Source organism: Phascolarctos cinereus, unplaced genomic scaffold (assembly GCF_003287225.1).
Source record: "Phascolarctos cinereus isolate Bilbo 61053 unplaced genomic scaffold, phaCin_HiC Scaffold_9;HRSCAF=440, whole genome shotgun sequence".
NCBI lineage: Eukaryota > Metazoa > Chordata > Mammalia > Diprotodontia > Phascolarctidae > Phascolarctos > Phascolarctos cinereus.
Window position 1 is genome coordinate 244,955,537 of NW_027556402.1, and position 25,883 is coordinate 244,981,419.

The 25,883-nt window shown below is 40.3% G+C and overlaps 1 protein-coding gene across 3 annotated transcripts in view; it reads right to left on the reverse strand.

Moving 5' to 3' along the window:
- The window catches only part of AGBL2 (AGBL carboxypeptidase 2), a 71,870-nt gene continuing 45,987 nt past the window's right edge, over nt 1-25,883 (reverse strand). For 2 of the 3 annotated variants that reach the window (XM_078148670.1, XM_078148669.1), the window contains exons 15-20: nt 13,367-13,486; nt 12,457-12,624; nt 9,411-9,483; nt 4,939-5,154; nt 956-998; nt 1-381 (exon numbers count right to left, since the gene is read on the reverse strand). In XM_078148670.1, coding sequence (XP_078004796.1) covers nt 345-381; nt 956-998; nt 4,939-5,154; nt 9,411-9,483; nt 12,457-12,624; nt 13,367-13,486 — 657 coding nt within the window. In that variant the 3' untranslated portion in view covers nt 1-344. The remainder of the gene's footprint in view (nt 382-955; nt 999-4,938; nt 5,155-9,410; nt 9,484-12,456; nt 12,625-13,366; nt 13,487-25,883) is intronic. The other variant, XM_078148671.1, reaches the window with a different exon arrangement.

Consider the following 25,883-nt stretch of genomic DNA (forward strand, 5'->3'; position numbering starts at 1 on the left):
CATACAGAAAATAGTGACTCTTCCCCCACAACCCACCACCCGCAGGACAGAATTTTTTTAAACATTTTACTCAACTGCCAGTAGTTTAATTTGCCTCATTGAGATTTCTGGCTTCATTTTTACCTCCTGTCTATTTGTGACAAGAAGTATTCTAACATAGTAATGATGCCTGACACTGCAAGTACTGTCTCTCTCCTGTCACACATATATATTTTCCTGATCCACCGTTCAGTTTCCTGTCATCTTTGTTAAGCCTCTGGTTAGCATCACATGTTCAGCATCACAAGCTCAGCTCAGATGGTGCCTACTGTGGTTTTCACTGTCTCACACGGATGATATTTGCATTACTGGATGATGCAGGAAAATCTCGAGGCTTGGATGCTGTGGGTTGCAATCCAGTATAATGATTATTAACCAGCAGAGACAGTAATTAGTACCCAGTATATTAACACATGTAATTTACAATCTCATAAAATAAAAGGATATTGTTAAATAATGGTGGTAATTCTTTTCTTCTATATTATTTTTAAAAACACTTTCACGTACATCATCAAAATTGATCCTCCTAACCAGGTAGGTAGGGCAGATACTCTTCTCCTCTTATAGATAAGGATGCTAAGAGCTAGTTAACATAGCTGCTTTGTGGTACAGTGGTGACAAGAGCCTTTGTCTCCTGCCATGGCGTTCTTTCCACTATGTCATTGGTGTTAGTCCCGTACAAATTTGGGCTAGTAGCCACTGCTAAGATCAAGAGCAATATCTGGAATATTTTTTCACCTGACTAGAAGTTAAATCACTAGCTTTCTGGGAGCTAGCTAGCACAGGGTCACATGCATGGTAGACACAATAAATGTTTGTTAAATGGAATGAAGTAGAATTATTTGGGTTATCCATGGGCAGTAATTACTACTACTGTGGCATGCAAGTTGAGTCATCTCACATATCTCTTCAGTACCTGGATGTTACAGTAGATGAACTTTTTGATGGTGTCCACTTGCCTGGATGGAGTTGAAGAGAGGAGACAGACTTGATTAACATGGAGAAACGAACCAAAACTCTTCTATAAAATACAGTGCACTATGTGCTCCTGGATCCTTTGCACTATACTTGTAATGGATGAGAAATTATGATTCTTCCAGTGATGAACGTCATAATAGGTTGTTTGTCCTTAGACCTATCCTTTTAGCACCATTCTAAAAGACATTTACTCCTTGCCACAGCACTTGTTATACAGTGTTAGACATATAGTAGATATTCAATACTAAATAACCATTTATTATTTACTTATTATTCATTTATTATTTGCATATGGTATGTATTAGGCAACCAGTGCCTAGCATGCTGCTTTACATAGGGGGCAGCTAGGTGGAGCAGTGGATAAAGCTTTTGCCTTGGAGTCAGGAGGATCTGAGTTCAAATTTGGCCTCAGACACTTGACTAGCTGTATGACCCTGGGCAAGTCACTTAACCCCTACTGCCTCACCAAAAAGTAAAAAAATATATATATATATATATATATATATATATATGCATATATATTATAAATATAAAAATTAAATTATATAGAAATCAAATAAATATATATATATATATAAATTTAAAATAATATGCAGTATGCAAAGTGGTATGCTAGGCACTGGTTGGGGGAATTAGGGGAAAAGGAATAAAACAATCATTAAGAAATAGTTGCCCTCCTTAGGGAGGTTGCAGTGAATGTCATTCCAGGACTCTAGGCTCTGGTTACTTTTTACATTATAAAGTATTTGTTCAGTCTGAAGATTAGCAGCTGGGCTCATACAACTACATGTTCCACCTTAGTATATGGAGGGGAGAATTGAGCACATTAATCATTTGGCATCATGGAACCATTTTATTTCCTGTATTTGTAGGGAGAACTGACAAACTGGCACCTTCCAATGGGTGCCTGATTCAGTGAGGCATGGGCCCTAGTGAAGAATGTCAGTGTACCTCTGACATAAATACCCTTAGCACTACTAGGCACTGAAATATTACAGGGTCGGAGGGGGAGGAGAAAGAAGCTTTTAAACTGGTATAATACCTTTACTTAGTTATCTTCTCCAGGATTCCTTGGAAACTATCTCCTCCCTGCGACGAACCATAGTCATCGTTGGGTTTAGAACTAGAAGGAACCTTAGAGATCTGGTTCAACCCCTCATTTTAGAGATGAAACAGATTCAGAAAAGTGAAGTGACTTGTCTTTGGTCACACAGTGAGAAAGAAAACAGAGGTGGAATTAAAACCCAGGGCTTAGCACTTAACAGTAAATATTTCCATGTGTGTAGCCTCTCTCCCAATTGTATGTGATGTGAAATGTCAAAATAATACTTCCTTTCATCGTAGATGAGTTACATGTGCTTATATGTAAAAGTAAGGATACTTGAGAATCATCAACCTGTAGGAGACAGCAACGCTGTAGCCTGGGGCTGAGATGATTCAGGGCATTAGGTATGAACCAAACCAAGAGGTGACTAAAATAATAAGCTGGAGAAAAAGAAATTTTGTAAGAATTTCTAGCCAAGGGAACTAGAAGATGATTTAGCCAACACAAACTGACTGAACATGATCTAATTTGTGGGTCTGGGAAGGAGATTTCTGGTCAGAGAAGCCAGGGATTAAGATGCAGCCAGGCCAAATGGCTGTGGAGAAAATAATTTTGGCCCGAACTTGGGAGTTTACTCAGAAAGGACCTTGTTTTCCTTAAGAACCAAGAGTTGAACTTTTGAAGAGCTAAGAGGAAAGAAGACAGACTCAGTGTCAAGCACCGCATCAGCCTGGACTCTAATTGTTCTGTGTGGGTTTGTCTATCTCATTTTGTGTGTTTGATCTCAAGAACGGAGTGCTATAGGAGTCTCTGCATGACAGCTACTGGAGAATACAGGTTCTGAGGGGCCCAATATTGCCACAGAATCCCAGGCTCTTAAGAGTCATAAAAGACCTTAACTCTTTTAGACATCTATCTAGCCCAGGGCTGGGCAGCCTTCCAACTCGAGGTCAGACTTCCCCTGGGGTCAGTCAGAGGGCCTTACTTGATCTGGAGTGCCATATGTGGCCTCGAGGCTGCTGGTCCCCCAGCCTTGGGCTAGCCTAATGTTTTCCAAACTGACAGCTGGTGCTGGTCACATTTCCCTTCTAAAATACTAACTATGCAATTAGGGGCTACTCAAAAGAGGCAGAGGAGGAAGAGGCTGGGGCCTGGTTGGCCCACTGTTCAAGACTGGCTACCTGGGAGAAGAGAGGTAAGAAGGAAAAAGAAGCTCGAGGAAAGTGAGTGGGGCTGGACCAGGCTGATGTCCTGAGCAGTAAAGGTGATAGCCGAAGCAGATACAGAAGTTGACTTTTGTTGGGGAGGGAATATGAGAGGAGAGCTGTAGGGAGGAAGTCAAGGAGATTAGCTGCTCTTTACTTTCTCTTGCCCTCCAAACAGCCAACACTGTTTCTACCTTTATTTCAGGTTCACTCTGCAGAGAGGGAGACCTGTGTTGTGGGAGGTTATGCTTCACCTCTGCTTCTCACTTTAACCCAACCCTTTGCCCTCTCTTCTCCTCCTCTTTTTTTTTTTTGTGAGGCAATTGGGGTTAAGTGACTTGCCCAGAGTCACACAGCTAGTGAGTGTTATATGTCTAAGGCCAGATTTGAACTCAGATCCTCCTGACTAGAGGGCTGGTCCTCTATCCACTCTCTCTTTCCCTCTTGATAAATGGGAGGGACTTCTGACAAGATGAGGCAGTGACAGAGCCTGTATGTTTACTGCTTTCTTTCCTGGCACACTCCCCGAAAACCTCATTTAGAAAGGATTTCCCCCCCAGCAGAAACAAAGTGCTCATTAGGTAGGATCTGTAGGCCAAAGCATAGCCTAAGTTGTAAATGAATCCCTTTTCTTTTAGAGACACTGGCCAGAAATGCCCTTGTTTTCAAAAAACAGCCTGTGGGGGCAGCTAGGTGGCGCAGTGAATAGAGCACTGGCCCTGAAGTCAGGAGGACCTGAGTTCAAATCCGGCCTCAGACCAAATACTCGACATTTACTAGCTGTGTGACCCTGGGCAAGTCACTTAACCCCAATTGCCTAAAAAAGAAAAAACAAACAAAAAACAGCCAGTGACTTGGTTAAGAATATTCCATTTCTCAAAATACACAAGGGTCTGTCTGTCATGGGTAACCTATACCCTTCCCCCCAATATTTACAAGTACAGTCAATACAGTTCAAACCAAAAAATGTTATGTGACTGAATTATTTTGAGCAACACTGACCTAGTCCAACAGTCTCATTTGACAAACAAGGCAACTGGCACCTAATGTGGTGAGGCCACATAGCCAGTTAGGGCCAGAGCTGAGCCTTACAGTTTAGGCAGGCCAAAGAGAGCCAAGGGGTTTTAGAAGCTTAGCTTTAGAGCTGGAGAGATCCTTAAAGGTCGTCTTGTCCTACTGAGAGTCAGAGAGCAGAAGCAACTTGTCCATGGTTACACAACTACTTAAGAGAAGCAGTAGAAGGAGAACCCTGGTCTTCCTGAGTCCCAGTTCCAACGGCTAGTCCATCAGTCCCTTACACCTCTGCTGCCTGTCAAGGGTCAAGGCCTGCAGAATGACATCTAAAGAAGAGAATCTCATTGTTCCTTAACTGATGACTCAGCATTCGTCCTGTATGTGCATGGGCATCTTGTTTCTCCCAGTCCTTGTCACTTTGGGGTATCCAGTCCTGGGAGAGAGGACTCCTGGTGTGTGAGGATGCTTAAATACTTGCAACTGTTCCTGATTGACCACTCGTGTTATTTAGAATCTGAGAGAGTTGCCCAAGGCAGTGGAGAGGTGAAGTAACTTACCCTTGGTCACACAACTAGCATATGTCACAGAGGTCCTGAGGCCAAAGATTGGTCCACTGCACCACATGCTCTCTCGTGTGATAATAAATGAAATAATTACCTTGCTGAATCAGACTATGAAAAGCCGTCTGTTTGTGACAACTCTCTTGGCTCATCTTCAGAAAGAGTGGAGGTGGGTACTGCTTAATTGCTATAGGAGTCTTGCTTCCTTTTGAAGGTGCTGACATGGTGAGTAAAGGCTGATGATGGGTGATGTCCTGCTGCATTAACAGACAGTTTTGGTAACTGTACATCTTTTCCTTCCACGGATATGCTGCTAAGAAACAAACAGAAATGTCACCTGTACTATCTACTGCTGATCTGGAACAAAGCCCGGAACATCGAGTTGGTCTTTGTAGTTCAAAGAACGGCCAAGTTGGTTTTGCTCTAAGAGGCATCTCTCACACAAGGCCAACCTTTTGTGCACTGGAAACGTGTGTCCTCTGAGCTAAGAAAACCATAACCTAGTGGAAGGAGAGAAGCCGGGGAAATTCTCCCGCTGCAACACAAGAGCTTCTCACGTGGTATGTTTCTATCGTCACAACTCCAACTTTCTGAGCAGACAGTTAAAAGCATTGTAACCTGGGCATTACAGAGTAGAGAGATAGCTAGCAGTACTCCATGATTTAAAACCTTTTTTATGATAGGCAGACTCCTAATTGGAAAAAAAAAAGACAAAACCTTTGTTCCCTCTAAGAATATATCTAAATAGGATCATTAAATCTAAAGTTCCAGTCAAAAAGGTTTTCTTTTGTTATTATTACATTTTCTTTCATCACTTTGCACACACACATGTACACACACACATATATATTTAGGTCTCCAGGCCAACTTTTCTGTTCGTAAGAACAGAATATTGGGGCTCAGGTGGCAGTGGTAGGGCCATGTGGCCCAAACAGTGAGGCTTCTGCTCTTGGTGTTTCCCTGAGATTCAGAATAGAGGCAAGAATTTTCCAGCCCTTTCTAAAAAATATAACAACTCTTTATTAAAAGTGAACTTAAAACAATATTATTAAGTATGAGATTTAATGATGATCTACCTGGAAGAAGACATAAGGATACAATTGAGCACCTTTATTCGCTTATGAGTGCGTGTTGTTCCTGAATGGAGACAAAGCCTGAGGTGCAATTTGGTCCTCTGTGAACTTGGAGAAGTTCTTTAACTTCTCTGGGCCTTGGTTTTCTCATCAATAAAGGAGGGGATGAGATCAGAGCTGGGGCATGGATCCCTGTGGCAATCTGGTGAAGCCTGTGGACTTTTTTCAAAATTGTGTTTGTAAACTCATAAAATAAAATACATAGAACTACAAAGGAACCCAATTATATTGAAATACAGTTTTCAAAACAGGAAGAAAACAAGTGCACGGATCCCACGTTAAAATGCCTTAGACTTGATTCCCCCTAGGATACCTCCTAGCTGTAAATTCCATGATTCTAGCCATCTTAACTTTCACTCTAGCCAGGGTCTTATCCCTAGATTTGATTAGCCTAGTCTTCTCTGCTGTAGAGGCAGGTAGGGGGTGCCATAGTGAATAGAGTGTTGGGCCTGCAGTAAGGAAGATCTGAGTTCAAATATAGCTTCAGTCACTAGCTGTGTGACCCTGAGCAAGTCACCTAACCTCTGTTTGATTCAGTCTCTTCAGCTGTAAAATGGGGATAATAATAGCACATACCTCATAGAGTTGTGAGGATCAAATGAGAAAATATTTGTTAAAAGTGCTTGGCACAGAATCTGGCTATATAAATGTTTATTCCCTTCCCTTCTTCTTTACTGAATCCTTAAAATGGAACTGAAGGCTCTTATCTTTAGTTTATTCTTAATTTTCAGGCTCTTAGAAGTCCAAATATTTCCAGGCTGCTTTCCACAGCTAGAAGCAGCTAATTTATCCTGACTGATCTGGTAGAGTTAATGAGAGATTTTTTTTTTCAGCTCCTATTTGGGTAAACTAGAAGATTTCTGGACTAATAATATAATAGTAACAGTAATGATTATTACTCAAATGTTGTTTTTCAGGCAGTCTGACTCTCTGTGACCCCATTTGGGGCTTTCTTGGCAAAGATTCTGGATTGGTTTGCCATTTCCTTCTCCAGCTCATTTTATAGATGAGGAAAATGAGTTAAGTGACTTGTCCAGGGTCACACAACTAGCAAGTGTCTGAGGCCAAATTTGAACTGATCTTCCTGACTTGTAGGCCCTGAATTCTATGCACTGTGGAGCCCCCTAGCTGTTTCTCTAAAGCAGAGAAGAGCATTTTAATCAAGAATAGGGGTAAGACTGGCTTGATGAAGGTTAAGATGGATAGAATTACAGAATTTAGAACTCGAAGTAACCTGGGGGATCATCTAGCACCCTCTCCACTGTTCCACCTAGCTGCCCTCAACAACAACAACAACGAAGATTTTTTGGACCAATAATAATAATGATAAAAAACCACAGTTATTTGTTATGAGAAATCTCAGAAAAAACAATAAAAACTATGTAGTATATTACTACAGGCTGCAAACGTTTTAGCAGCTACTGAATGTCTAGAAAGACGTGTTTTAGCGGCTAGACATCAGAAGCTCACTAGCTTTCATAAACTAACAGATGACAAATTCCCTTTAAGAATTCAACCAAGGAACCATATTAGAGCATCATTACTAGCAAAACTGTTTCTCGTATTTGCCCAGACATAATGTTGACCCATAAAAATTAAGAATAATATTTTTAATGGATGTTACCATACCAAGTACTCAGTCTCCAAACAATGTGGAATGATAAGTTCTCAAAGTATAAAGATCTAATCGGAGAAAGCAAATGCATGTTGGAACAGGATGAAGTACATATCTCTGGTATCTTGGGGACTACTAGAGTGGTCTCTAAGATCTTTCAGTGAGCCTACAGAAGATGAGTTTATCTCCCAATACTTTTATTGAATTAGGAAAATCAATCATTTTATCCACCTTCACTATAGTCTACTCACTAATCAGTAAGCATCAAAGAATAACAGTTGATAGTTACTTGTCCTGTGACCATTTCGATCTGAATGCCATTGAATAAGATTAAAAAAATAATAGTAACTCTTTCCTGTGGCCAAAATATAAAATATGAAGAAAGAGATGACAGTCTTAGAGGGCACCCCTTTCTAGAGCACATTCTCTTTTGACTCCTTTTGCCTCATCACCAAGAAGCCAATTTTTTTTTTCCTTTTTAAAGAAAAGAGAAACAGATGGCATCTTCCCTAAAAGGTGGTGTGGCTTGGCGTGGCCATCCAATGATCCTTCAGCAAGTCTAGCCCAGTTTCTTTTCCATTTTGACAAACTGATCTAAAACAAAGTTCCTTAGGCCTGGTAGAATCAGGGAGCAAGAAGTCTCGCAAGCTACTGTTCTCCCTGTGGCAGTGGTCGGGGCTCTCCACCTTCTGTGTCAAGAGCTGAAGGTCTCTTCCAGTAGTCGGACGGCCACCCACCTCTAACCACTAGCCAACCAGTCAGCAGTAGGGGAGGAGAGGGAAAGGGGGAGAGAGACAGACAGAGACAGAGACTGAGCAAGAAGTATGAGGCAAAAAATTATATAATGCTCAACAGATGTGGTAGGAAAGGAAGGCAAACTAAACTTGGAGGAACCTGCATAGGTCAGTGATAATTTCTTACCCTGATTTTGGTGGCATTGTAACTATGTATGATTGTACTTGGAATACTTGAGAAGATATGCCCAAATGAAAATAGTTTAATCTTTTCAATAGGACTATTATGCGATAGATAAAAATACCAGTTTAAATAAATAGAAAATTGCAAATTTATGGTGTTAACAAGCCAAAGACAGCTACTAGGTTAGAGAATGAGTAAGTGGAACATAGAATTTTAATTGAATCATAAAAGCAATTACATGATTTTCCAGCATAACAGAAGCAAGGTTAAAAAACTGAATAGTACATGAGTTGCTTACTCTATCTAGAGGTCTACCTTGCTTTAAGCAAACCTGTACAGGATAACCTGATCTATGAAAAAGAGGAACTCAGGAAGGGGGTAATTAACTAGACAGGAGGATTCATCTCGGGATTCTTGAAGTAGCATATTTTCTAAATACATATGGCTTGTTATACAAAACTTTGATTTACACACTATTTTTAGGGAAAATTTTATTACATAAAGCAAGGTAGACTTCTATTGGAGTTCAGTGAAAATGCATTTCAGTTCCCAAGAAGGAAATTTTTATGTGCATCATGGTCACATTTAGTTTGATGGAAAATAATCCATAAGATATAATCCTGGGAAATATACAGGTGGATTAAAAAAAGTGTTAACCAAGTGCATGGTCAATACAGAATGAGTCCACTGTAATGCAGAAGCATAATTCCTCCCAGGTTACATAATGCATCTACAACCAAACCAATATATCTCCCAGGGAAGCACCCACAGGGTGTCATTTGTAATGCAGAGCAGTCGAGTCCCGAGGATATATGTGTATGTGAAAGGAAGTCTGGGACAGAGAGAAGACTTGATGTGTCTTGTTTGCAGGGTATCTGCCCTTAGACCTGGTTTGCTTCATACCTGAAGTTACCTCATGATTGCTGGTTGGGCCCTTTCTCCAAGGGTCTGGAATTTTAAAACCCGGCTTCTTGCTCTGTATAAACAAAATATTGAAAATTTAATTCACTTTTCACTGAAGTCCCTCCCTGTCTTACAGGTTCAACTCAGGTGCCACTTTCTCCCTAATTGAAAGTGAACTTTCCCTCCCAGATTTCTCTTTTGCAGTGACTGAACTTCTCTTTCCCAAGATCCCTTGCTCTCCTTTGTCTCCTTGTTAGATTGTGAATTCGCTGAGCCAAGCCTGTGTCTGTCTCTGGATCTCCAGAGCCTAGTACAGTCTCTCACAATTCGTAGGTTCTTAATTGATGGCTGCTCCATTAAACTCAAATAAATGTAGCAACTTCTAATGTTACAGCTAGGGCTGGGAAGCTTTTGTATTTTTTTCAAGTATCTACTATTGAATCTACTTTTTAACATGTCTTAAGCCTTATGATTCCCGGACAAAAGGCACATGGAGGGTTGTCCACTGAACCCTTCCATAGATAAATGGAAAGCCCTGGGTAGGATCTCATTCACAAGGAGGAGGGAAGCCAGGCCTGAGGCAATGGTATTTAAACACAGACTGTCTTGAAAAGGAAGAGAAGAGGAAGAATTCACCTGTGGAAAGAAAGAGGTGAACCCTTATCTTTTCAACTGAGCTCCCCTTAAAGCTTCTAATAATAAGGCCCAAATATCTCTTAGGCTATCATGGTAACTAAGAATGCCAGGAAAAACCAGTTAGATGAAGACACCATTTTTGCCACAGCAGGGACCCATTCTGTAGCTCCTCAGAGCATTGGAGTGTGGCTGCCATTCACAGAATGTGCTTCATTCACTGGGCCTCACGCCTTCTGACCTTCCCAGCAGCCCTGCAGGGAGGCGCTGCAGGTTTTATGCTCCTGTAGGAGGCCGTGTGGTGTGGTGGAAGGAGGGCTCTATTTGGAGTCAGAGGACTTGGGTTAAAATCCTAGCACTCATTGACAAGACCCTTAACTTTTCTTTAGTTTCATCAAATGTAAAATAAGGAGGCCAGACTAGATGACCTCAAAGGTCATTTCTATAAGCATGTAATTCCTCATTTTACAGATGAAGAAACTGAGGTTGAGAGATGTTAAGTGACTTCCGATAGCTACTAAATGTCAGCAGCAGGATGCAAACCCAGGTCCCTGCTGGCTCTGAGCCCAGAATTCTCCCTGCTATATCATGCTCACCTCTTCATAGCCTAATTTTGGACAATACTTCAAGAATCTCTCCAATGACAGACCAGAACCCCTCTGTCTCTTTATAAACCATCCTCATGGGTTGCTATGGCCCCCCAAAATCTGTTCCCTCCTCATCCTCTTTCTGGTGATGTGCCTCCCCATACTTAGGAAGGCTGGTCTTTGCATCGGCCATGGTCCAGGCATGGTCCACTCCATCCTTGCTGCTCTAACCAGAGCCTCTGCAGCATGGCGGGACTTACCAAGGCTTGTGCTTGGCTGACTTAGCCTTTGGAAACCCAGGCTCACCTCTGCAGCAGGATGAGAAATCAGAGAATGGCTGTTGTTGATGTGTGTGTGGAAAGGGCCATTCCCGCTGGGCTATGTTATGGACAGCATGGAAAGTTAGGGTGTGAGGCAGAAGAGACCTGGGCCTCATTTTGCCTCTCTGACACTGAATGGGGGACAACCGCAGGCTACTTACTTAAACACTGTGAGTTCCAGTTGATCAGGGCAATAGTGACAATGTACCTATCGAACCTACTTAACAAAGTCCTTGTCAAGACCCAATGAGAAAGCATATGTCATCAATATCAACTATTGGGAGTTATCTGTTGCCTCCTTTTTTCACTTTAGGCTGGTTGGCTTCCTGCCGCCCTGGAGCATGTTGGGAAGCTGTTTTCATCAGTTGGTAAGTGCTTAAAGAGTGCAAATCAACTTGGTTGTAACATAATTTGGAACATATGCCTGGCCCCCATTCCCAAATTTCATGAAAAAACCAAATGTAAATGAATTTTGGCTTATCTGCTCTTTAGGGAGAGGTAACTGTGACTTATCTTTATTCATAATCAGAGATATGATGGGCAATTTTGGTTACTTGAGGGGGCTATCTTTGTTTCTTCCATCAAAAAATGGTATGTAAAAATAAAAATAAATTATATGTTCCATTTAATCAAGTGTGATTAGTTTGAAAATACAGATGTGCCATTTAAAATGCAGATCAATCCTCTGTGATGTATTATATCATCAAGAGGGTGAGACACAAAAATACGAGATCAGATGAGAGGTGCTCCAGGTGGTGTATGTGGGGCCAGCAGGCCTGTCTGGGTCCCTTTGTAGAAGGTAGCTTGGATTCTTAGAGTAGACCAGAACCTTGTTATGTTGGATAGAGAGTAGAATTCAGCAAAAGATTATTCATCTTGGATCCTACCCAAGAAGGGTTAGTTATAACAGAAGTATAAAGAGTTAGCTATACCTGGCCCTGGAGAAGAGATGACAAAATGTACCTCCTTCCTTTATTGGAAGTGGAGGGAATGGAACTATGGGTGCTGAGCGCTGTCCATACTGTCAGACTTCACTGTTGTGTTGATTAGTTTTGCTGAATGTTTTTTTTTCCCTTCTTTATTACAAGGGAGGGCTAATGGGGGGGAGGAAACACACACACACATATATGAAGATGATGTAAAAGTAAAATCTATCAATAAGTTTCTTTAAAAAAAAAGGTAGCTATTAATTGTAAACTAATGCCATGCCACAGATTCCCAAGAACAGCATTTGAACGAAGTCCCAGTGTCTGACTGATCCATCTCTGGTTGCCCATACTTTTGTTTCCATAATAAATTAGTTTCCTGGCAGTCTTCCCAGTCTAGTGTTTGGGCCTATCTCAGCTCTGCCCTTCCCTCACTGGCTAACTTCCTTCCCGAGTCGGAGCCTGGGCCTTTTCCTATGTGAAAGGAGCTGTTGACGCTCAGCCACCCTCTTTGCTAGAGTTTGGTGAGGAAAGCACTTTGTAAGCCTTAAATCCCCAGAGAAATGGGAATTCTACTTGCCAGGGAGCTTTCAAGCTGAACATGTTTCGGGGCTGCTGGTCTCGTGGAGAAATGTTTTAGCCCAAATCTCGCCTCATTAAACTTTGAGTTCTCATTTTTCACTTGGGCCTCTGGATCTTTGAAGAAGATGGGCTGTTTTTTCAGCATGGTGGTAAATTCTGCTTTTTCCTAGTACAATTGATTGGAAAGAGCATGTTTTTAATTCACCTAAAACACACACACACAAATTCCTATCTCTGATATTTGAACCTTTGCAATTTTGGTCATTGAAAAGTGAGATGAAAAAAGGCTGCAATAAGCCTTAGAGGGTCTGAGCCTGTGGAAGGAAGGACCATGTTCCTCAGCCCCAGCCTTTATCAGAGCAGTGTCCCTGGGGACCTAGCCTGGAGCCAAAGGCGAACTTGCCACACCCTGGGCCCAGTGCAGGCAGAGGTGAAGGAGGTGTCAAGGGGCTCTGGCTGAAATCTGATTCAGAGGTACCAGGAGAATCTCCTAGCCATGAAAGGGCTTCTAAGGCCCAATAAAATCATCCCCAGAAGTCCTCAGATGAGTTCTGATTCCAGGATTGATTCTGGTTTGTTTTTTTTTAAAATGCAAGGAAACCCCTTTATCCAAGTTGATAGCAAAACACAGAAATTGGAGAAAGCATCTATGTGAGGAATAAGTATACCAGGCACTCCAAAGTGAAGGAACTCTTCCTTTGGGAGTGAGAGAGCTGAACTCAACCAGGAGAGAGAATCTGGGCTCTTGTCCAAGGGAAAGCTTCCTCAAGTCTTTGTTGGTGCAGTTAGCTGGGGAAGGACTGGGACAGGATTCTCAACTGGACTTCCCCGTAGTCCCCCTGCCTACTCTTTCCTTGTAACTGAAACTAGATGGCTAGAAGGAAGGGCCCAGTCTACATTTTTCTTACTTGGCCATCTTCTGTTAACTTCAACTCCTGGATAAACCTGTTTTTCTGATGCACCTTATTTCTTTGCTTTCTGGTCTCCAGTGGTTTCTTTTTCTTCTTTGGTTTCTTCTTCTGGTCAAGCTATTCCAGAAAAAAAAAGAGAGAAAATCTTCAGACATTTATGATCCCTCAACTAAGTGATATCTTTGTTTAGGAGACCCACTCCAACAAGGCATGAAAAACCTTTTCCTCATTCTGACAACACAAGTGTATGAGCGAACAGAAGAAGTATCAAAGGGATATTGAGAAAAGATTGTTCTGATGGTTTTGCTAAAGCACATGTTCTTTTCTTCTTAAAAAACGTAAATAGCTTTATGTGGTTTTGTTCCTCTTTTGTTTCTATTTGTTGAGTGTAAAGTTTATAATGTTTTCCTTTATTCTAAACAGAAATTATCAACAAAAAATAGAAGGAAATTCAAATTGAAATACACAAGGAAAAAAATTAAAAGTATTGAACATGAAACTGTGACCTTCATTATTTAGAGTTGTTTTAAAAAAAAACAATTAGTGTAATAAAATTAGTGTCAACTAATTTTTTTTTTTTTTGGTGAGGCAATTGTGGTTAATTGACTTGCCCAGAGTCACACAGCTAGTGAGTATTATGTGTCTTAGGCCATATTTGAATTCAGGTCCTCCTGACTCCAGGGCTGGTGCTGAGCCACTGTGATACCTAGCTGTCCCTTCAACTAATTTTTAAAATTGTTTTTATAAATTTAACATTGAACAGTAATTTAACTAAACTTGCCTAATAACTAAATTAATTTCAATATACAAAGTATAACAACTTGGTGCTTTAAGATTCTACCAGGATTCTTTGTACATTCTTTGTCATTTCTTTTTCTTCAGTCAGGTCATAGTTAGTGTTTACTCTTTTTGAGTTGGTTTTTTGGTTTTGTCCTATTCCACTAGAGACTTACCAGATTTTTAAAAATTTTTCATTCTTATTGGTCTTAATTACATTATGGTATTCCATTACATGAATGTACCACAATTTATTTAACCATTCTTCTATTGGTGGATATTTATGTTGCTTCTACTTTTTTGCAACTAAATCAAAATAATTATTTTTAAAGAAGAGTCACTTCTTTTTTTTTTAATTTTATTAATTTATTTTGATTTATCAACAATCACTTCCATATGCTTTTGAGTTTAAAATTTTTCTCCCACTTCCTCCCCCCCACCCTCCCCAAGACAGCACACAGTCTGATATAGGCTTTACACTTACATTCATTCCTATTAAACATATTTTCACATTAGTGAAGTTGTAAGTAAAAATTGAAACCAGTAGGAGGAACCATCAGAAAGAGGAAACAAAACTCAACAGGAGAGAAAAAAAATGATAGCGATTCAACTTCCATAGTTCTTTCTTTGGATATGGATAGCATTTTCCATCACATGGCCTCTGGAGATGTCTTAGATCCTTGTAATGCTGGGAAGGGTTAAGTTTGTCAATATTAGTCATCTCACAACGTTGCTGTTATTATGTACAACATTCTCTTGGTTCTGCTCACTTCACTCAGCATCAGACCATACAAGTCTTTCCAGGTTTTTCTGAAGTCTGACTGCTCATCATTTCTTATAGCACAATAGTATTCCATTACATTCATATACCACAACTTGCTCAGCCATTCCCCAATTGATGGGCATCCTCTCAATTTCCAATTCTTTGCCACCACAAAAAGAGCTGCTATGAATATTTTTGTACATGTGGGTCCTTTTCCCATTTGTATGATCTCTTTGGGATATAGCCCTAGAAGTGCTATTGCTGGATCAAAGGGTATGCACATTTTATAGCCCTTTGGGCATAGTTCCAAATTGCTCTCCAAAATGGTTGGATCATTTCACAACTCCACCAACAATGCATTAGTGCTCCAATTTTCCCACATCTTCTCCAACATTTATCATTTTCCTGTTTTATCATGTTGGCCAATCTGATAGGTGTGATGTGGTACCTCAGAGTTGTTTTGATTTGCATTTCTCTAATCAATAACGATTTAGAGCATTTTTTCATATGACTATAGATGGCTTTAATTTCTTCATCTGAGAACTGTCTGTTCATATCCTTTGACCATTTATCAATTGGGGAATGGCTTGTATTCTTATAAATTTGTCTTAATTCTCTATATATTTTAGAAATGAGGCCTTTATCAGAGAGACTGGTTGTAAAAATTCTTTCCCAATTTTCTACCTTCCTTCTAATCTTAGTTGCATTGGCTTTGTTTGTGCAAAAACTTTTCAATTTAATGTAATTAAAATTATCCATTTTGCTTTTCATGATGTTCTCTATCTCCTGCTTGGTCATAAATTCTTCTCTTCTCCATAGATCTTATAGGTAAACTATTCCTTGTTCTCCCAGTTTACTTACAGTATCAGCCTTTATATCTAAGTCATGAACCCATTTTGACTTTATTTTGGTATATGGTGTGAGATTTGGGTCTATGCCTAGTTTCTGCCATACTCTTTTCCAGTTTTCCCAGCAGTTTTTTTCAAAGAGTGGGTTCTTATCCCAGAAGCTGGGTCTTTGGGTTTATCAAATAATAGATTACTATAGTCATTGACTACTGTGTCTTGCATATTTAACCTATTCCACTGATCACTCCCTCTATTTCTTAGCCAGTACCAAGCAGTTTTGATGATTGCTGCTTTATAATACAATTTAAGATCTGGAATTGCTAGGCCACCTTCCCCTGCATTTCTTTTCATTAGTTCCTTTGATATTCTGGACCTTTTGTTTTCCAAATGAATCTTATTATTATTTTTTCTAACTCTATAAAATAATTTTTGGTAGTTTGATTGGTATGGCACTGAATAAGTAAATTAGCTTAGGTAGGATTGTCATTTTTATTATATTAGCTCGGCCTACCCATGAGCAACTGATGTTTTTCCAATTATTTAGATCTGATTTTATTTGTGTGAAAAGTGTTTTGTAATTGTGTTCATAGAGTTCCTGGGTTTGTTTCGGGAGGTAGACTCCTAAATATTTTATAATGTCTACAGTAAGTTTAAATGGGATTTCTCTTTCTATCTCTTGCTGTTGGGCTTTGTTGGTAATATATAGAAATGCTGATGATTTATGTGGGTTTATTTTATAGCCTGCAACTTTGCTAAAGTTGTTTATTATTTCAAGTAGTTTTTTACTTGATTCTCTAAGTATATCATCATGTCATCTGCAAAGAGTGATAGCTTTGTTTCTTCTTTGCCTATTCTAATGCCTTCAATTTCTTTTTCTTCTCTTATTGCTAAAGCTAAGTTTCCAGTACAATATTGAATAACAGTGGTGATAATGGACATCCTTGTTTCACCCCGATCTTATTGGAAATGCTTCTAGCCTGTCCCCATTACATATAATGCTTGCTGAAGGTTTTAGATAGATGCTATTTATTATTTTAAGGAAGACTCCATTTATACCTATGCTTTCTAGTGTTTTTAATAGGAATGGGTGTTGTATTTTTCAAAAGCTTTTTCTGCATCTATTGAGATGATCATGTGGTTTCTGTTGGTTTTGGTGTTGATATGCTCAATGATGCTGATAGTTTTCCTAATATTGAACCAACCCTGCATTCCTGGTATAAATCCTACCTGGTCATAGTGTATTATTCTTGTGATAAGTTGCTGCAATCTATTTGCTAGTATTTTGTTTAAAATTTTTGCATCTATATTCATTAGAGAAATTGGTCTATAATTTTCTTTCTCTATTTTGACTCTTCCTGGTTTAGGTATCAACACCATATTTGTATCATAAAAAGAATTTGGTAAGACTCCTTCTTCACCTGTTTTCCTAGATAGTCTATATAGTATTGGAATTAATTGTTCTTTAAATGTTTGATAGAATTCACATGTAAATCCATCTGGCCCTGGAGATTTTTTCCTAGGGAGTTCATCAATGGCTTGTTCAATTTCTTTTTCTGAGATGGGGTTATTTAAGTATTTTACTTCCTCTTCTGTGTTAATCTGGTCAATTTATATTTTTGTAAATATGTATCCATTTCACTAAGATTGTCGAATTTGTTGGCATATATTTGGGCAAAATAATTCCTAATTATTGTTTTAATTTCCTCTTCCTTGGTGGTAGCTTCACCCTTTTCATTCTTGATACTAGGAATTTGGTTTTCTCCTTTCTTTTTTTAAATTAAATTAACCAAAGGTTTATCTGTTTTATTGGCATGTTGTCTCATTATTGTCATTCTCTTGAATGAAATTATTGATTGTTTCTATGATTTGTTGTTTGACCCAATCACTTTTTAGGATTAGATTATTTAGTTTCCAATTATTTTTTAGTCTGTCTTTCCATGGCCCTTTATTACATATAATTTTTATTGCATCATGATCTGAAAAGGATGCATTTAATATTTCTGCCTTTTTGCATTGGATTGTGAGGTTTTTATGCCCTAGTACATGGTCAGTTTTTGTGTATATGCCATATACTGCCGAGAAAAAAGTATATTCCTTTCTATCCCCATTCAGTTTTCTCCAGAGGTCTATCATACCTAACTTTTCTAATGTCCTGTTCACCTCCTCAACTTCTTTCTTGCTTATTTTGTGGTTAGATTTAGCTAGTACAGAGAGGGGGAGGTTGAGGTCCCCCACTAGTATAGTTTTGTTGTCTATTTCTTCCTGTAACTCCCTGAACTTCTCCTCTGAGAATTTGGATGCCATACCATTTGGTGCATATATGTTTAGTAATGATATTACTTCATTGTCTATGGTGCCTTTTAGCAGGATGTAGTTTCCTTCCTTATCTCTTTTGATTAGATCTGGTTTTGCTTCGCTTTGTCTGAGATCAGGATGACTACCCCTGCTTTTTTTACTTCAGCTGAAGCATAATATATTTTGCTCCAGCCTTTTACTTTTACCCTGTGTATATCACTCTTTTTCAAATGTGTTTCCTGTAAACAATATATTGTAGGATTACGGTTTTTAATCCATTCTGCTATCTTGTTTGTGTTTTATGGGTGAGTTCATCCCATTCACATTCACAGTTATGATTACTATCTGTGTCTTTTTCTCCATCCTTTTTTCCCCCTGTCTATGCTTTTCTTTCTCCTTCCCCCCAACTAGTGTTTTTGCTTTTGACCACCGCCTCCTTCAGTCCCTCCTCCCTTCTATTATCCCTTTCCCTTTTCTTCCCCTTTACCCTTACTGCTTCTTTCCTCCCTTCTGTGACCCCTCCCTTTTTTTTTTCCCCTTTTCCCTCCTACTGCCTGTGGGGCAAGTTAGATTTTTATACCTAACTGATTATGTTATTCCCTTCTTGAGCCAAATCTAATGAGAATAAGGTTCAAACAATGCTCACCCTCCCCCCTTCTTTCCCTCTGCTGTAATAGGATTTTGTGTCTTTTCCTGTAACACTGGGAGACCTGTTTGCTGGGCTGCTGTACTGCTGCTCCCCGTCTTTCTTCTAGTTCAGTTGTTCCAGGGTTTTTTCCTGGGGTGGTATTTTCTGGGTTTTCAGAGGTTGATAGGGGAGGGTGAGAGCAGCTACCTTTTTACTCCACCATCTTGGTTCCCAGAAGCCGAACAAGTCAGTTCTTTTTAATAACAACAAATGATGCATTGGTTCAGAAGAACATGGGAACAATACTAGCCATTACTCCTTGGACTACTCCAGGCAATGCTTTAATAGCCTGAAATCCCAATGGCTCTAACATCCATTTAGCACTTACATTTCGCACTGGGGATCACTTTCAAGTGATACTATAGGTTACAATACAGAAATAATTGTTGTTGTTGTTGTTCTGTCATTTCAGTTGTTGTCCGACTCTTTTTGACCCCATTTTGGGGTTTTCGTGGCAAGGATACTGGAGTGGTTTGCCATTTCCTTTCCCAGCTCATTCTACAGATGAGGAAAATGAGGCAAACAGGGTTAAGTGACTTGCCTAGGGTCACATAGCTAGTTAGTGTCTGAGGCCAGATTTGAAGTCAGGAAGATGAGTCTTCCTGACTCTAGTTCTGACACTCCATCTATCTAGCTGCCTCTAATATAGAAATAAACTCTGTGTAAGGCCACATCTGTGCCTGGGCAGGCAAATAAGCTGCATAGCTAAAAGAGTACGTTAGCTTGGTACTGTAAGACTGTCCTAATAGCATGCGAAACACAAGACTAGTGTTTCTGGGTCTCTACAATATGGTGTGGCTATACTGATGAGCTGCAGTAAATTTAGCAAAACAAATCTTTAGCTCTTGTCTAATTTAATAGACAAGGTGGACAGAGTGCCAGGCCTGGAGTCAGGAAGACCTGAGTTCAAATCCATCTTCAGATGCTTATCAGCCTTGACCCTAGGCAAGTCACTTCAACCTGTTTGCCTCAGTTTCCTCATCTATAAAATGAGCTGGAGAAGGAAATAGCAAGCCACTCCATTATCTCTGCCAAGAAAATCCCAAATGGGGTCATGAAGAGTCAGATACAATTGAAAAATGACCAAACAACAAAAATTTAATTCCTGGAAAAAATTCTACAAGGTTGTACTAAAGGGATGGCTACTGAATCTCTGGAAAAGGAGGCAGTGAAGCCAATGAGTCATGTCAGACTAAAAGTCATTTCTTTTTTTTTTTCTGAGAGTCACTAGACTTAGTGTGGTATGCTAGCAAAGTCTGGTGAATGCTAGAATTCAGAGCTGTCTTTGCAGCCAGGGAAACCTGTGTTCAAGCCCTGCCTCTGACACACACTAGCTGGGTGACCCTGGGCAGGTCACTTAACCCATCGATGCTGTGGGCAACTTTTAGAAACAAAGTTACAGAGGAGCCTCCAGCTTGGGTTGGAAGAGGGCGTTTCCTCTGCCAGGAATTTCCAGTTTTGTCACAGGTTCCCTCCCTGTTCCTGATAGATCAGCAGATCAGAGGAAGACCGAAGATATAATTTACCAAGATATTAACACAGATTTTGAAAAAAATTGCTGATGCTTTTCTTGTGAATATTGAGAGACGTGGATTAGACGATGATACCGTTTGGTCGATTCAGAGCTAGTCAGCAGTCATGCCCAGTCATTATTGGTTTGATGTCAGTTTAGAAAAGGTCTCTAGTGGAGTGCCCTAGAGATCTGTGTTTGACTGTGGGTGGATTCCTAACAGTGAATTACAGGGCTGAGACCCCAAAAGATCTTGACAGGTTAGAATGTTGGCTAAATTTGTTGTTATTCAGTCATGTCCAGCTCTTTGTGACCTCATGGGCCATACCATGCTAGGCCCTTTTAATCCTTTTCTTTCTCTCAGAGTCTGTCTGAGTTAATGTTTGTCATTTCCATGACATTATCCATCTGTCTCATCCTCTACCATCCCCTTTTCCTTTTGCCTTAAATCTTTCCCAACATCAGGGTCTTTTCCAGTGAGTCTTGTCTTCTCATTATGTGGCCAAAGGATTTAAATTTCAGCTTCAGTATTCAACCTTCCAATTAATAGTCTAAGTTGCTTTCTTTCAGTATTGACTGATTTGATTTCCTTGCTGTCCAAGATACTCTCAAAAGTCTTCTCCAGCACCACAACTCAAAAGCATCGAAGTGCTCAGTTTTCCTTAGAGTCCTACTCTCACAGCCATATATAGATACTGGAGAAGCCACAGTTTTGACTATAAAGACCTTTGTTGGCAAGGTGATATCTCTGTCTTTTAGTATGCTGTTCAGATTTGTCATAGCTTTCCTTCCAAGGAGCAAGTGTCTTTTAATTTCACAGCTGCAATTGCCATGTGCAATGATTTTTGAGCCCAAGAATATAAAATCTGACATTGCTTCCGTTTCTTCTCCCCTTCTTTGCCAGGAAGTGATGGGACCAGTTGCCAAGATCTTCAATATTTTGACATTAAGTTTCAAGCCAGCTTTTACACTCTCCTTTTTCATCAAATTCCTTTTTACTTTCTGACATCAGAGTGGTATCATCTGCATGTCCAAGAATGTTAATATTTCTCCTTGCAACCTTAATTCTGGCTTTTGATTCATCCAGCCTGGCATTTCACATGATGTACTTTGAATGTAAGTTAAATAAAGAAGGTATATTCATATACCTTATTTATGTACACAGCCTTGTTACACTCCTTTTCCAATCTTAAACCAATCAGTTGTTCCATATTTGGTTTAACTGGTGTTTCTTGACCCGAATACAGGTTCCTTAGCAGACAAGTAAGATGATCTGGTATTCTCATCTCTTTGAGGAATTGATACATTTTGTTGTGATCCGCACAGTCGAAGGCTTTAGTGTAGTCAACGAAGCAGAAGTGGATGTTTTTCTGGAACTTCCTTGCTTTCTCCATAATCCAGTGAATTCTGGCAATTTGGTCTCTAGTTCCTTTGCTTCTTTGAAAACTAGCCTTCTCTTCTGGTAATTCTCAGTTCACATGTTGCTGAAGTCTAGCTTGCAGAATTTTAAGCATAACCTTGTTGGCATGTAAAATGAGTGTAGTTGTTCAGCAATTTGTTTTTGTTCTTGTTTTGCTTTTTGGTGAGGCAATCAGGGTTAAGTGACTTGCCTAAGGTCACACAGCTAGTAAGTGTCAGAGGCCAGATTTGAACTCAGGTCCTCCTGACTCCAAGGCCAGAGCTCTATCTACTGTACCACCTAGTTGCTCATTATTCAGCAATTTGAACATTCCTTGGCATTGTCCTTCTTCAGAATTGGAACATAAACTGATCTTTTCCAATCCAGTGACCACTGTTGAGTTTTCCAAATTTGCTGGTATACTGAGTTCAGCACTTTAATAGCTCATCACCTCCACTAGCCTTATTGTTAGCAGTGCTTTCTAAGATCCACTTGACTTTGTTCTCCAGGATGTCTGGCTCTAGATCAGTGACCACACCACCCATGATGTTAAGATCTTTCTTGTATAGTTCTTTTTATGTATTCTTGCCACTTCAATCTCTTCTGCTTTTCTTAAGTCCTTACCATTTCTGTCTTTTATCATACCCATTTTTGCATGAAACATTCTCCTGATATCTCTAATTTTCTTGAAGAGATCTTGTCTTTCTCTTTTATTGTTTTCTTCTATTTCTTTGCATTGCTCATATAAGAAAACCTTATCTCCCGTTGCTATTCTCTGGAATTCTGCATTCAGTTGGGGATATCTTTCCCTTTCTCCTTTCCCTTTTTCTTTCCTCAGCTATTTGTAAAGCCTCATTAGACTATCATTTTGCTTTCTTGCTCTTCTTTTTCTTTGGGACTCTTTGTTGCTGCATCCTGTGCAATACTGTGAACCTCAGTCCATAGTTCTTTAGGTACTCTACTAGATCTAATCCCTTAAATCTATTCTTTACTTCCACTTCATAATTACAAAGGATGTTATTTAGATCATTCCTTGGTCTCATGGTTTTCTGAACTTTCTTCAATTTCAGTTTGAATTTTGCAATAAGAAGCTCATGAGCTGAGCCACAGTCAGCTCCAGGTCTTGTTTTAACTGACTGTACAGACTTCTCCATCTTTGGCTGAAAAGCATATAATCAATCTGATTTTGATATTGGCCCTCTGGTGATGTCCATGTGTAGAGTCGCCTTTTGGGTTGTTGAAAAAGAGTGTTTGCTATGACCAGCAAGTTATTTTGACAAAATGCTATTGGTCTCTGCCCTGCTTCATTTTGTACTCCAAGGCCAAATTTGCCTATTTTTCCACTCTCTTTTGATTTCCTACTTCAGCATTCCAATCCCCTATGACGAATGTGACATCTTTTTTTGGGTGTTATTTCTAGATATTGTAGATCTTCACAGAACTGATCAATGTTGGCCTCTTTGGCATCAGTGGTTGGAGCATAGATCTGTATTATTGTGATGTAGAATGATTTGTCTTAGATTTGAACACATAGCATTCTGTCATTTTTGAGACTGAGGTACTGCTTTTCTCATCCTTTTATTGACGATGAGGGCTACTCCATTTCTTCTAAGGGATTCTTGCCCACAGTAGTATATGTAATGATCATTCTCATCCATTTAGGTTCACTGACACCCAAGATACTGATATTTAATCTTTCCATATCCTATTTGACCACAGCCACCTTACCTTGGTTCACAGATCTTATATTCCAGGTTCCTTTGCAGTACTGACCATTTTTTAGGGGGCGGGGGGAGCCAATAGGGTTAAGTGACTTGTCCAGGGTCACACAGTTAGTAAGTGTCTGAGGCTGAATCCCAACTGCGGCCCTCCAGACTTCAGGGCCAGTGCTGTATCCACTGCATCACCTAGCTGCCCTGTAGTATTGATCTTCACAGTCTCAGATTCTCCTCTCCTCTCAAGAAGCCTCTGCAGCCGAGCTTCCCTTCAGCTTTGGCCCAGCCACCTCATTAGTACTGGAGGTGCTTGCAGTTGTCTTCTGCTCTTGTGCAGCGGCGTGCTGGACACCTTCTGACCTGAGGGCTCATCTTCTGATGTCATCTCTTTTATCATCTTAGTGCTGTCCATGGGGTTTTCTTGGCAAAGATACTCGAGTGGTTTACCTTTCCCTTCTCCAGTGGATCACCTTTTGTCAGAACTCTTCACTTTGACCTATCCATCCTGGATAACCCTGCCTAGCTCCTAGTTTCACTGAACTATGCAAGCTCCTCCACCATGACAAGGCAATGATCCAGGAGGGCAACCAAATCTATTAAGATTCAGTTCAGTGGTGTGGAGAGCAGAGAATGCTAAAGCAACTCCATTTTGTTCACAGTTCCTCTCTCTCGCCCCTGACCCTGGTGTGTATGGCAGCCCTACATCCCCTGTGACCTTCCTTACTGCTGAAACAAGAACAGTCCTATCTGTTAAGGTGGGGTTACAAGAGATAGCTAACCTGAAGAAGAGTCTTTTCTGCTAGTAGCCCAGCAATGGGCCTGTCCAGTCATGGGAAAACACATCCCCTATTCCTACAGCTCCCAGCAACAAGTCTTGTCCAAACTTAAGGTAACCCATACCCCAATTTACCTCTTGTCTAAACTAACACCTATATAAACTTTGTTCTTTTGTTCCTTTGGGGAGTCTCTGCCCTGTGGATGGGGTTCCCTTGCTGGGGAACTCAACAAATCCTCATTGGTTCCTAAATTTGTGTTTTGTTTTTGTTTTTGCTAGATGATGAGGTTAAGTGACTTGCCCAGGGTCACACAGCTAGTTAAGTGTCAAGTGTCTGAGGCTGGATTTGAATTCAGGTCCTCCTGACTCCAAGGTCAGTGCTCTATCCACTGTGCCACCTAGCTGCCCCCGCTTCCTCAATTTATGGCATTGGGTTTGGGTTATGATCTTGGTTTTGGGGCTGTATTTCTGGTTCTGATTTGTTGTAACACCAACAATTTTACCCACAGCAGGTACATATGTAAAGTCTGACACTCGGCTTCAAAAACTCAATACCACTAGTACAAGATGGTAGCAGCATGGCTAGATAATTCATCTCAGTGGACTGAAACCTCAATATGAGTCAATGGTTTGATGTAGTATTTAAAAAACGAACACAATTTGAGCCTGTGTTTCTAGAGGCATGGTGTCCAGGCCTAGGGAAGTAGTAGTCCCATTGTTCTCTACCCTCATGACACAGGAGGATGAGGTGACAGAACTAGGGACCCCTAGCTTGGAAAACAGAAGCCTCAGCAGGGACACACATGACAGCTGAGTCAATACCTGAAGGGCTGTCACACAGAGGAGGAGCTACAGCATCTTCTGTTGGCCTCAGAGACCAGGGCTCAGAATGATGGTAGAGGTCATGACAAGGACATTTTAGGCTTGATGTCAGCATAGGGAGCAAGTTAGATGCAGGTGAGGCCACGGTTAAGATGCAGTGGGGAGGAAGGACCAGAAAGGATTGAGTTCTCTCTATAGCTCCATTCACTGGTGTTACAGAAGGAAACAAGTTTCCTAACAGTGACCCCAGAACAGAACAGAACTCCTCTCACTCAAACACTTCTCACAAAGGCTGGAAGACAGCTTTCTGAGGGTGTTGTGAAGGGGATGCTCTGCCTGGTACAGGTTGGATGAGACAGCTTCTGAAGTCCCTTCCCACTCTTAAATTCTTTTTTTTTCTTAAATTCTATGATTCTGAGGAGACTACACGGAAGATGTAAAGGGGTTCTGAGATGTGAGAAGGGGGAAATGACAGAACTCATGATAGATGGTCTCAGTCTCAGACAAGAAATGAGATGAGAGGCACAAGAGCTGAGGGTGTGAGGAGGAAGAGGTTTGGAATAGTCTCTTTGAAGACTATGATAGTTAATCAGAGAAAATTAGAAGGCTTGCTGTGCATCCCTCAGGGGCCTTGTTGGAATGGTTCATTTTAGAGTCAAGACTATGATGGGAGAAAAGGGAGACCAGAACAGAGGAGATGGTTTAGGAGAACAGCAAGTATATGGTTTGGAGGTCATGGTGAGGACAAAAAACAGGCAGAGGGAGAGATGAGAGGACATGGGATTGTGACCACAGAGGAGATTTTCACCATCTAAGATGCTGGAGATGGAACAGTTTCGGGAGGTAGAGAAATTTAAAGTACGCTCACTCCTGTGGTTAAAGATGGAAGATGGCAGATAATTATGGGAGTCAGGAAGGTTGA